This window comes from Pseudorasbora parva, chromosome 9, assembly GCF_024679245.1.
Source record: "Pseudorasbora parva isolate DD20220531a chromosome 9, ASM2467924v1, whole genome shotgun sequence".
Taxonomy (NCBI): domain Eukaryota; kingdom Metazoa; phylum Chordata; class Actinopteri; order Cypriniformes; family Gobionidae; genus Pseudorasbora; species Pseudorasbora parva.
In genome coordinates, this window is record NC_090180.1 from 45,124,091 (window position 1) to 45,137,819 (window position 13,729).

Below are 13,729 nucleotides of genomic sequence, written 5' to 3' on the forward strand. Positions count from 1 at the left end.
GAGTTTTGCATTGAAGTTTTCTCTCTTTCTGTCATTCAGTTTCTCTGATTGTTTGCCTGGTTTAATATACCGTGTTTCTGGTACGTGGCCCGTCAGCTTTGATTTTGGGGAGGTGCAGTGATTTCCTGTTGTCGAGGGGAGAGTCACGTACGGGATGCATAATGCTGTCGTGATCTGATCAGCTTTCATTCTCGCCCTTATCAGATTACAGGTTTTAAAGCTGCTCCCCACAAAACATCTCAGTGTCAACTTATTAGATGTGTAAGACTGTCTTTCTCTCTTGTCGTCTTCACACGCTCGTCTTCCTCCTCACATCAGACACTAAACAAATGCAAATGTGCGTGTTTGGGCTTTTCTGTGCATCACAGCACACGCTTCGTATTCATGAAAGACACAATGAGTTTGTGCCTCTGTGCTCGAGGAAAAAGGCATCTAACGAATTCATAAACATCCATCTTTAAGAGTGAACCGTAATGAAGTGAAAATGCGATGAAGAAAGAGAAGTTTTGACGGAAATTAAGAAGTGAACAGAGCATGCAGAGATGAGGCGATGGAACAAAGCAGGGTTAAACAGACGGTACAGACCTCATCTAACCTCTGAAGAAATCGGATTGCTCAGAGGCTGCTCTGTTTGACTCGCAATTGGGTTTCTTTAAAGTGTCAACTTTGTTTCTTTTCAAATTTCTTTGGAAAAGTGGACAGGAAATAGACAAACCGAAATCATGTTTTGGCTTAGAGGGATTATTTTATGGCAATGGCTACAATTTATAATGTGTGTGTGTGTGTGTGTGTGTGTGTGTGTGTGTGTGTGTGTGTGTGTGTGTGTGTGTGTGTGTGTGTGTGTGTGTGTGTGTGTGTGTGTGTGTGTGTGTGTGTGTGTGTGTGTGTGTGTGTGTGTGTGTGTGTGAGCCTGTTTATGTGGTTTATGAGGACACAAATTTGTATAACTACATGGGTATTACACTGGTATTACGCTATAAATGTGGTTTATGAGGACATATCAAATGTCCTCATAATTCAAATGGCCTTAAAAACATACTAAACGATGTTTTTTTGAGAAAGTAAAAATGCAGAATGTTTCCTGTGATGGGTAGGTTTAGGGGCAGGGGCAGTGTAAGGGGATAGAAAATACGGTTTGTACAGTATAAAAACCATTACGCCTATGGAGAGTCCCTGTAAACCACATAGACCAACATGTGTTTGTGTGTGTGTGTGTGTGTGTGCGTGCGTGCGTGCGTGCGTGCGTGTGTGTGGGCATGTTTTTGTGACATATGAGGACACAAATGTGTATAATGACATGGGTATGACACAGGTATTACAAGGAGAGGATGAAATATGAGGACATTGGCCATGTCCCCACTTTTCAAAATGCTTATAAATCATACAGGATGAGATTTTTAGAAAGTAAAAATGCAGAATGTTTCCTATGATGGGTAGGTTTAGGTGTAGGGGCAGTGTAGGGGGATAGAAAATACGGTTTGTACTGTATATTAACCCTTACGCCTATGGAATGTCCCAAAACAAACGCGTGTGTGTGGGTGTGTGTGTGTGTGTGTGTAGCGGTACAGAGGAGTCATGGTTTTGGGTTTTGGGTCCAATGCACTATGACCTTTGCCTCTATAAACTCCTAATTACTGCGTATTAATAGTTAGCACTGTTTTTCTTTTTTTACTCCCACCAAATGGCACTAATCTACCTTCAAACATTTTATTTTAAAGGCATTTTGTTTATTTTAACACAAAATACTGCTTTAATTTGAAAGTAATACTTTTTTTATTTATTTATTTAATGAAAAATGTATTATAATTTTGCATAAATATTCATTTGTACCATGCTCTCAAAACGAAAAATATTATTGAACAAAAATATATTACATTGATTTGACTGAAAATAAAACAAGTTACGTTACATGGGTTCGGTCAGTTTCGACCACGAACAACAATACCTGAGGGTTAAACATCTGGAGTGAATCCCTTAAAATATCGTTCAAAGTGTGTATGAATCACGACAATGTTCTAGCGTCTCGCGTGTTAATATTGAGATCTCTGACTTTTGATTGCAGACTTTATCTTGGATAATCTTGGCATGCGTTAAAGGCGTTGTTGTAGATGCTTTTCCCAGGAGAAACATCTCAGAACCGGGAGACACACACACGTTCAAAGTTGTCAAATGTCATGTCTTCTGATTTCTGATCTCATATGCACCAGTCTAACTCAAATCACAGCAGATGCACTGAAGTCCTGATGCGAGCCGGCTCTGAAATGACTCGTGTGAGCGCAGGTGTGTGTGTGTGTGTGTGCAGTCTCTCACGGCCCGTGGGCTTGACGTCTCTGAGCTTCAGTGTCTCTGACAGCCGTGAATCCAGCAGCGAGACGGCGTGCTCCTATCCTGCTCCTCTGGCTGTCTCTGTCTTACACCTCCACATTAACCTTTCTTTCTTCCTCTCTTCCCCTCTTTCTCTCTTTCTCTCTCGCAGATGACGCGGCCTATTCAGGTGAAGCCAGCTGACAGCGAGAGTCGAGGAGGTAAAGAGATTTCATTTCTACCTCGCTTTATTGCTCCACACTCATTTATTTTATCTTCTCACTCACTCGCTTTCTCTTTGGGCCGTTGTGTGCCGGTGATATTAGCTTTGACTGGAAGTGTTCGCACTCTGTCCGGGGCTCTATACTTTATTTGATTAGATTTATTTCATTGTTGGGTTTTTTTGGGATTTTTTCAGTGACAGTGAGCAATGATTTAGGAAACGTGGGTTGAATTTGAATGTGCACACAAACGCAGGACAGATGGACATCTTTGGTTGTTGCACTGTTTTAAAAAATATATATTTTCAGGTTCTCACACCATGTAAGATGTCGTATCAAGTTGCAAATAGTTTGATTTCCTGTAATTTGTTATAATAATTTCACATTTATAAACCAATCATGGGTAGCAGGTGTTGCATATTGAGCATATTATGGTTTTCTCATCAAAAAGTGTAAAGCAATTTTCACATTTTTTTAAGTTAAGTTTCTCAAGTTATATAAGAATCAACTCCTTTTTTAAGTCAGTTTATGTAATTGAAGTTGAACGGACTTAACCATTCAAGTCGATTGTACTTACAAATTTAAGGCAGCTTCTTTTCTTACAGTGTGGATCTATGTGGTCTATCTACAATGTAAAACAATGCTAATTTATCTTAAAACAAATTAAATTAAAATAGCTTGAGAAGCAAAATTGCCTGATATATTAATACATGTTTTCATCAAATTAAATAAATTGAATAATTTGATAAACAGACTAAATACAATAACACGTTACCCTTTACATGGATCTTGGAAGACCCCAGTTACTTTTGAGATCTGATACATACACACATAGTCTGTAAGCACATTCATGCAAAATTAATCATTAAAAGATCGCAATCTCGATTCAAACACACACAAGATCTTATTCCTAATTGACAATGATTCTGCTATGTCTATTAAACCTTTGAAACTGCGTTCACACGGAATATTTAATCCTGCTTTCGCACTGATCCAGCGAGAGCAGCGCTCATGTAAGCTGTATGTTTGAAACCGCTCCACAAACTGTCTTTTCAACTACACGGTCTTTTGCAAACATCCAATAATAATGAAAGTACTGAGATGAAAGTTTATAGTCTGAATATATACGCAGATGTTGCATTAGTGATCAGAATGAGTAATGACCTTTGAAAAAAACTCTGTCTATTACATAGTTATGCCAGTAAGTGGCGTCTGGGACTGTTAACATGTATTTGATCATGTGTCATTGAATCATTCATTCGAAAGATTCAAACATTCTGGAGGAAACAAGCCTTCATTCATATGATTTTCTACAGAATTTATTTATAATAATGTTTTTAATAGACTCATTTATAACATTTTTGACTTTTATAAATAGGGCAATTGTAAGGGGATCTATGTCTATAAGAATGTCAATGGAAAGTCCCCAAACTGTGTGTGTGTGTGTGTGTGTGTGTGTGTGTGTGTGTGTGTGTGTGTGTGTGTGTGTGTGTGTGTGTGTGTGTGTGTGTGTGTGTGTGTGTGTGTGTGTGTGTGTGTGTGTGTGTGTGTGTGTGTGTGTGTGTGTGTGTGTGCAAATTAGGCCAGGAGTCTGCTTAATACAACAAAAAAAAAAAAAAATCCTATTAATATTAAGAATACTTTACTTTTAAAATATATATTATCTGTAAACTATCTTAAACAATTGTGTTTCTCAACTAAATGCATTGTTTCAAACATATTCAATGATGTATAACTATTTTTTACTAGATAAACTGATTAAGATATTATATCTTTTTGCATTGCAGTGTTTTCTGAACACACTGAGTGTGCCCGCTCCAGCAGTCTCTCTGTCTGTTCTGGGTATTAATTTTGGTTAAAGTGATTGGGTTATTGAGTGCAGATGTGTGCACAGACCTCGTCCTGCTCCTGCCAAGTGCATTAGCATAAGACTGTAAATGAAATAGTCATTCGATCCGCTGCTGTGACGGTGGGCCCAGGGGTCCCAACGCTCGGCCTGCTTTTCTTAAATATACAAGCTGGAGTCAGGCGGGCTTGAACGCACAATCAATAAAATACAGCCTTCTCTCTCTCTCTCTCTCTCTCTCTCTCTCTCTCTCTCTCTCTCTCTCTCTCTCTCTCTCTCTCTCTCTCTCTCTCTCTCTCTCTCTCTCTCTCTCTCTCTCTCTCTCTCTCTCTCTCTCTCTCTCTGTGTGTGTTCGTCAAGAGGAAAACGATTGTGCCATGTATCCGCATGTGTAAAAATGCATGACCACAAACAGAGAGGAGATGACACTTTACTTGAACAAGTGTGTGTTTTCAACGTGATGTGACATTTCTGAGCTAACACAAGACGGATATCTCAGTCTCACTGACACGATCGTGGCGTCGTGCGTTTGCATCTATAACGCTTGTGTGTGTGTGTGCGTGTGTGAATATCTTGCGCTTTAGTGTGAAAGAGTGGGAAATGATGAAGGGTGAAACTTGATTTTATCCCATGGGATTTGATTGGTTGTAGAAAGTAGGTCATGATACTATATATTTATTATTTATAATAATATATTTCCCCTCTCGTGAGACATTGGTTACATCATTAGGGGAAAAACAAGTCATTTCAGATGTGGAGAAGAGGTTATAACATTTGGATGAAACATTATGAAATCTAATATTTTTTATGCAAAAGAAATTTGAACAATACTTTTTAGTTCACTTAAAAATAAGTCACTTGTTTACAGTATTATTTAAGATATTGCTAGAGAAATGTAATAGCAATTTCTGAGGGGAAAAAATTCTACACCAAATCAAATGTTTCAGTCACTAATATTGGCAAATATTATTAATATTAAATGTATTCCTGATCAAAGCTTTTACTCCAGTCTGCAGTCTCACACAATCCTTCAGAAATTATTATAATATGGTGATTTTCTGCTCAAGATCAACATTTATTATTATTATGAATGTTGAAAACAGTTGTGCTGGTTAATATTTTTCGTGGAAGCCATAATAATTTTTTTTCAGTATTCTTTGGTGAATAGAAAGTTCAAAAGAACAGCATTTATTTGAAATAGAGATCTTTTGTAACATGTCTAGTCTTTTCTGATCAATTGAATGAGTCCTTGCTTTCAAACTTTTAAGCAGTGGTGTACCTTCTTTTGTCCAGATTCAAGTGCAGAACTGCAATTGTATTATTAAAGATGGCGGACGCTTTGTATGATGGCCGTGTGCTACGTTTCAGATCAGCCATTTACGAGCTTCCTTTTTCTGTCTCAGAAGCTCAATGAGAGCAAAGCAACTGACTAGGTTATTGTCACCATTCAGTGAATACACAAAAGCACAAAAACACACACACGTAGAGCCATACCTAACCATCTTTCAGAGAAAACAGCCCGCGTCTTTCGTAATGTTTGGATGGACAAAAACCTGTGGTGAGAGCGTTCTGTCACAAGGCCAAATTCACTCTTCTCTGTCATAAACGGTGTTTATCCCCCGCCTGCCGCCCACTCTGAAGCAGAAAATAGAGGGATGCGTCTAAAATACTGAAATGCTTTTAGGACCCCAAACAAAAGACCTTTTTGGCTTACGGGTCTCCAAATCTGAGCTTGGATAGGCCAAATGCAGCACCATTTAGAGAGATCTTTTGTGCCCTGATTCGAGGTCTCATTCTTCGGACGTCTGATGAGGAATAAGTTAAAGAACAAAATCTGTCTGATGTCTGAATGCAGCTTAAGGGGAGAGCGTAGAGTGAGCTCTTCATTACTGCGGTGTGTGTGTGTGTGTGTGTGTGTGTGTGTGTGTGTGTGTGTGTGTGTGTGTGTGTGTGTGTGTGTGTGTGTGTGTGTGCTAGTGTGGCCATCACTGTTACTGTTTCTCATGATCATCTATCTATCTATCTATCTATCTATCTATCTATCTATCTATCTATCTATCTATCTATCTATCTATCTATCTATCTATCTATCTATCTATCTATCTATCTATCTATCTATCGATCGATCGATCGTTCTATCTATCTATCTATCTATCTATCTATCTATCTATCTATCTATCTATCTATCTATCTATCTATCTATCTATCTATCTATCTATCTACCTACCTATCTATCTATCTATCTATCTATCTATCTATCTATCTATCTATCTATCTATCTATCTATCTATCTATCGATCGTTCTATCGATGGTTCTATCATTCTATCTATCTATCTATCTATCTATCTATCTATCTATCTATCTATCTATCTATCTATCTATCTATCTATCTATCTATCTATCTATCTATCTATCTATCTATCGATCGTTCTATCAATCGTTCTATCATTCTATCGTTCTAGCTGTTGTTCTATCTATCTATCTATCTATCTATCTATCTATCTATCTATCTATCTATCTATCTATCTATCTATCTATCTATCTATCTATCTATCTATCTATCTATCTATCTATCTATCTATCTATCTATCTATCTATCTATCTACCTACCTGTCCATCCTTTCATCTGTATCTCTCCATTTTTCACCATTTCTCCATCCATCCATCCGTTCTGTCTATCTGTTTATATAGCTGTCTGTCTAAGGCTTATAGACCTTCAAACTTCAAAGCTGTTTAAAATTATTTGAACACTTTGTCTCGACAATGTTTTCTCTTCTTGTTAGATTCAAATCTGCAAACTCATTTCAAATCCATTCTCAATTCAGTTCCGAATGGCCCTGGTTTCATCCTTTAACCATTGTTTGCCCACTTCACTAAGGTTTTTGTAAATATTCCTTTCATTAGAAACGCCCCTATGTAGCATTCTTTCCATGTCGCTCTTAGAGAAGGTGTAAATGAGTTTTACTATTGATGCTACAGGACTATTAGACAGTGTTGATCACACAGTAGCCCTCAGGTAGATGTTCATCCGCTCAGATTCAGCCCAAACCCTGCCTGCTCCGTGTCTTCACTAACTGATGTCACTGATATTGGCAGATCGGTGGGTAGTCCAGGGCGGAAGGGAAGCTCCTGTCAATAGCTTATCAGAAAACCAGCAATGAAGGGCATTATCAGATTAGCTTAAACTAATTATTTGTAATTAACAAAGGGTCAATTAGCAGCTCAATACTGATCTACTATGCTGGGAAATGACATTTACTCAATCAGAACCGGCACTGCACCCAAAATAACATCTCACTGACAGCGCTTTAACATTTACCTGTGTTTGACACTACAGGCCTTATTCATGAACACACAAGCAGAACGGACTACTGTGAAGTCTGTCTGTCCATCCATCCATCCATCCATCCATCCATCCATCCATCCATCCATCCATCCTAGTTATATCAGTCTGTATATCCATCCATCCATCCATCCATCCATCCATCCATCCATCCATCCATCCATCCATCCATCCATCGTAGTTATATCAGTCTCTCTATATCCATCCATCCATCCATCCTAATTATATCAGCCTATCTGTCCATCCATCCATCCATCCATCCATCCATCCATCCATCTGTAATTCTATCAATGCATCCATCCATCCATCCATCCTTCTGTAATTCTATCCATGCATCCATCTATCCATCCATCCTTCTGTAATTCTATCCATCCATCCATCCATTCATCCATCCATACATTGGTAATTATATAAGTCTATCAGTCTGTCCGTCCGTCCATTTATTCATCCATCCATTCATCCATCCATCCATCCATCATTCTGTCCATCTGTAATTCTTTCATTCCATCCATCCATCCATCCATCCATCCATCCATCCATCCATCCATCCATCCATCCATCCATCGGTAATTATATAAGTCTATCTGGCTGTCCGTCCATCTATAATTCTATCAGTCTATCCATCCGTCCGTCTGTCCATCCATCCATCCATCCATCCTTCCATCCATCCATCCATCCATCCATCGGTAATTATATAAGTATATCTGGCTCTCCATCCATCTATAATTCTATCAGTCTATCCATCCGTCCGTCCGTCTGTCCATCCATCCATCCATCCATCCATCCATCCATCCATCCATCCATCCATCCATCCATCCATCCATCCATCCATCCATCCATCCATCCATCCATCGGTAATTATATAAGTATATCTGGCTCTCCATCCATCTATAATTCTATCAGTCCGTCCGTCCATCCATCCATCCATCCATCCATCCATCCATCCATCCATCTGTAATTCTTTCAGTCCATCCATCCATCCATCCATCCATCCATCCATCCATCCATCCATCCATCCATCCATCCATCCATCCATCCATCATTCATAATTTTATCAGTTTATCTGTCCATCCATCCTTCCATCTTTCTGTCCATCTGTCATTCCATCTGTAATTCTTTCAGTCCATCCATCCATCCATATGTAATTCTATCAGTCTCTGTCTATCCATCCATGAATGACTAGAAAAATAATTTGTATGCCCTGTTCATTTGTATGTTCAACTATATCATTGCAGCATGATTTTTTCAAAGTTCTAAATAAATTATGATTATTAGTTTTTCTACTTCATTTTTTCATGTTTAATTTAATCTTTTAAATAAATTGAAAAATTAACTAGCAATTTCTGAATGAAAAATTATTTCTACGCAAAAAAAATTCCAATGTACCTAGACATAGTCACACACTGCTTGCATTTGCATGTAGCAACATGCATTCATTTTGCATTTAAACACTGCCTTAATAAACTCCTCTTTTATAGTACAAACAATCGTGTGTAATACTACACCCAAAAAAAGCAAAAGTCGTCCAGAAATTACAGTTAAAAGTACAGGACAATTTGGCATACTGTTTCAATGTTTTTCAATTTGGGAATGGACTGAGATGCGGCCTGGGTTTCTCTTCTGGTCATTAAAGCGTAATGTCAGCGGTCATGTGCACCCGGCACCTCCTGCCCTGATATCATAAGAAACCCCCATAAAGATTTGACCTTTACCATCCTGACCTGATCGTTAACCAAACGTCTCATTCATCACGAAGCTCTATTTGTCTCAGTGCAGTGATAAAGCGTAGTGGAGTATTGATTACAGCCGTAATGGATCTACTCATTGTGGATGGGCGGGGCTCGCTGTGTTTCCTATATGCAATTATCTCAGTGATGTATGATTGTGTGTCCGCGTGCGTGCGTTTGTGTAGTGCGGTTATCCTCGCCTCGTGCCTCATTGAGACTACAGTAAAAGTGCTGTTGCTCCAATCTGGCAACGCTCTGTTATAATGAAGTGAACTCATTTGCTGAGCTCAGGGTTTCCAGATCTCATTCAGTCCAGCAGGCCTGGAGGACAGATTTACATGATAACAGCCCAAGTGGAGGTCATGTACAGTAGTAGTGTTGCTCAAAACATGATATGCTTCACATTCAGTTCTTCTCATTATTTGGTTTATACATCCAAACATTTTTGGAGTGTCAACTTGTTTTTTCAGTACTTTATTAACATAACAATGTCCAAGTGTCCACAAGATATTTTAGTCCCCATGAGGAAACCGCTTAAATCATACTAAATTATGTGTTGTGCGTGTGTGTGTGTGTGTTGTTGTGTGTGTGTGTGCGTGCGTGCGTGTGTGTGCATGTGTTGTTGTGTGTGTGTGTGTGTGTGTGTGTGTGTGTGTGTGTGTGTGTGTGTGTGTGTGTGTGTGCGTGCGGGTGCGCGTGCATGTGTGCAGCTGCATCAAAGGGAGAAGTTATTTTCTCTCTCTCTCTCTCTCTCTCTCTCTCTCTCTCTCTCTCTCTCTCTCTCTCTCTCTCTCTCTCTCTCTCTCTCTCTCTCTCTCTCTCTCTCTCTCTCTCTCTCTCTCTCTCTCTCTCTCTCTCTCTCTCTCCCTCCCTCCCTCTCTTTCTGGCTGGCCGTGGCCCAATGTTTGATTTTATGCCCTAGTTTTGGAGAGCCCTTATCTCCCCTCACCCTTTCTGCCTGTCGGTTTTAAGCGCCATTCTGATTCTCTGAGCTGTCTTTAGGATTGATACCACTGAGAGACAGACAGATGGAGGGAGGGAGAAGGACGGACACAGAGAACGAGAGAAGCACACAGCTCTAGCGAGCCTCCTTTCTGTCTAGTGCCTATAGACAACATCTAACTGAAATAGTGAGTAAAATATTGAGTAACTTGAATGCAATGTAAGCCACTTTAGATGAACGCGTCTGAAAATGCATAAATGTAAATAGAGCCTCTTTAGCATGATGCTGACGTAGGCTACTCAATTATTGGCTAAACCGTCTGTTTAATCAATAGTTTTGTAATTTATTGTAAATTAAATTGCATATACTCAACATTTCTCTCACATTCAATCTTGAATGGATTTTTTTCCACAATGCATTCTGGGATAATCTCCTCTTTAAATGATTCTGCTTCAATTTTGGCCAAAATAATGTGCCGTCACTTCACTGCCTACCTTTCTGAACGGCCTTCAGGTCTGTGACGCAGTGAAACGCCGTCTATGTAGGCAGCACACTAGGTTTCAGAACAGAGCGACTCTCTCTCACTCTCTCATGTGTTTCATTTTCTCGTGTTATTAAAGTGGTTGGGTGTGAGATGTGAAGCCGGTCGAGTCCCGTCCCTCAAAGCTCTGAGAGAATGATGCTAAATGAGTCTCTCTATGAAAACCCAACCCCCATCCCTCTCTCTTTCTCTCTCTTTGAAGTTCACTCTATCTGACTGGCTGCTACATCATTTATGTCCAGTTCAGCAAGCTCAGAATACATTTTAATCACTGTACTTATTCACCTGTCTTCTCACTCTGACAATCTTTTTCTTATTTCTCAATTTTGGCATGACGAAAGCTTATATTTGTGGCAAGTGCAAAATAAGTCAAATAAAATAAAATAAAATAGCAAAGGTGAAAATTGAGTATACTAGTATTAAACAGTGTTATTTGAATATCACTGAGATAATATTTATAGTTATTTAAAACTAAAACTAAACCATGAAGAACAAGTTTGTTGCAAAAAAGAAAAGAAATATTAACTAAGAATAAATGTATTTTCTGATTTTTGTTTAGTTTACTAAACTAGTTTACTTGATGTACTAAATGTACTAAAAAAATGACTAACTTACTATTGAAAATAAATACATTTCTAAAAACTGTATAGACATTAAAAAACATGGAATGAAAGTGAAATGAAAGGAAATGAATACAATGAAAATGAAAATGAATATTCAAAATATTTAATAAAAACTACAGTAGTAGTCTCAGTATTATTAGTATTATTTTAGAAGTATTTAATCATCTGAACTGTTATCTTTACTGACTAACATTACAACTAAATTGTTATATTTTTAAATATAAGTGTTGTGTAGTTTTTAAAGGGGTCATGACATGAGAAATCTAATTTTCCTCCATCTTTTGACATAAAAGTACTTTGTACCATTAAAACATCCTGCAAGTTTCATAGCTTGAAAAGTCCTCCTCATTACAAACAAAGAACTTATTTAAATAGGCTCCTTAAACAGCTCATTTTGATATTGCAGGATCTGTGGAGGAAAACTATTTACATGTGCCCGCCTCCGGAGCAAGACATTGACAAATAGTTAGACATCATCCCAGCATAGGCCCCGCCCACTGGCGTTCAGTCGCTTAAAGCTGCTGTCCGTAACTTTTTTTGTGTTCAAGATTTACAAAAATTATATAATGAGAATGTACAACATGAATCCATTTTCCAAACCGTGTTTTTGTCTTACCCTGAATCATTATGGTATGCTTATAATAAGTATTTATATTGGGACTATTTCAGGCCAGACTGGTAGGTACCACTGCGGAGGAGCACAGTCCCTGCGTGATCCACCATAGACATAAACAGAGAGAAGTAGCTCCGGCTGAAATGTTCTTCCACAAGACGCATGCAGTTCTGTTTATTAACCACTAGAGTGCAAAAAGTTGCGGACTGCTAGCCTAGAAATCTAGACGAATCCTAGCGGCAGCAAATTTAATCTGCCCGCAAGTGTCGTCTAGGAACTCTCAATACACATCTGAGCTGTATTCCTCACAATCTGGACGGGCCAATCACATCATGTATAGAGTCGGTGGGCGGGGCCATAATGACGACCGCCGAGTTGCGTTTGCGTGCTTCTAGTAAACACAGAAACTGGCGAACGGCGGCGGTCTTTCGAATCAGCTTTGACCGCGACTCTGGAAGACTTGGAGTTAAGCTTTTCTCTGAGAAAAGAACAAAGAACGGCACTGAAGTCATTCTTAAGAAGGGAAGAAGTGTTCAGAGTTTTGCTGACCGGATACGGTGAATGTTTAATCTATCAACGAGCCGCTTCACCTTCGTTGCTCTGGTTGGTTGTAGCGCTATCCTATCGCGTGCAGAGGGAGTTTGAAAGACAACCGTTTATCCGCCCCTCGGATTGAGCTGGCAATGGTGAGTTTCCAGACCAAACATCTTGATGTGGGTCTGGCTTGTCAGGCTAGCGGACTGCAGCTTTAATGGCTGATATTTTCCTGCACTGGATGTGAGTGTTGCGTCAATAGAGCCTTTAGAGCTGGATAGAGCCTTTTATAATAGCCGACGCTGTCTACACTGGATACAGTATACAGATGTGTGTTCACTTTACTACACACACTCAAGTAGGAGTGAAGGATCATTGGATTTGACGTGTCCATTCTGTCCAATTTAAACAGCTGGTTTGCATCTCTGTACAGACTTCAGAAGGATCCCAGCATTAGTAAAAATTAGATGGTTTATTTTAATGACGTCACGGATCGCGTGGGAGGATTATATGTTTGTTTTCTTAAAGAAGCACAGTGTAATGGAGAATTGGAACCAGTTGTTCAAAGCTGAAGCGGCGACTGGACTGAATCTGACAGCAGCTTCATCACAAACCACAAGTAAACAGTTTCATAATGCTTTGCCTGTTAATGACATTTTATATGGATAAAGTTTTCAAAACACTCACTTGGGGGCAATAGCTCTCTCTCTCTCTCTCTCTCTCTATATATATATATATATATATATATATATATATATATATATATATATATATATATATATATATATATATACAAAATACGAAACAAACAGTAATATTATGAAATATTATTACAATTTAAAATAACTGTTTTATTTTTTATTTGAATAAATTGTCATATGTAATTTATTCTTGCGATACAACGCTGAATTTTCAACATCATTACTCCAGAAATGACTCCAATGATCCTTCAGAAATCATTCTAATGTGATGATTTGAAGCTGTGACACTGAAGAGTGGAGTAATAATGATAAATTCAGCTTTGATCACAGGA

General features: G+C 38.7%; 1 protein-coding gene across 2 annotated transcripts in view; it reads left to right on the forward strand.

The window, feature by feature from the left end:
* LOC137089269 (CUGBP Elav-like family member 5) overlaps positions 1 to 13,729 on the forward strand; it is a 229,676-nt gene that overhangs the window by 103,021 nt on the left and 112,926 nt on the right. For both annotated transcript variants that reach the window (XM_067452808.1, XM_067452809.1), the window contains exon 3: positions 2,477 to 2,525. In XM_067452808.1, coding sequence (XP_067308909.1) covers positions 2,477 to 2,525 — 49 coding nt within the window. The remainder of the gene's footprint in view (positions 1 to 2,476; positions 2,526 to 13,729) is intronic.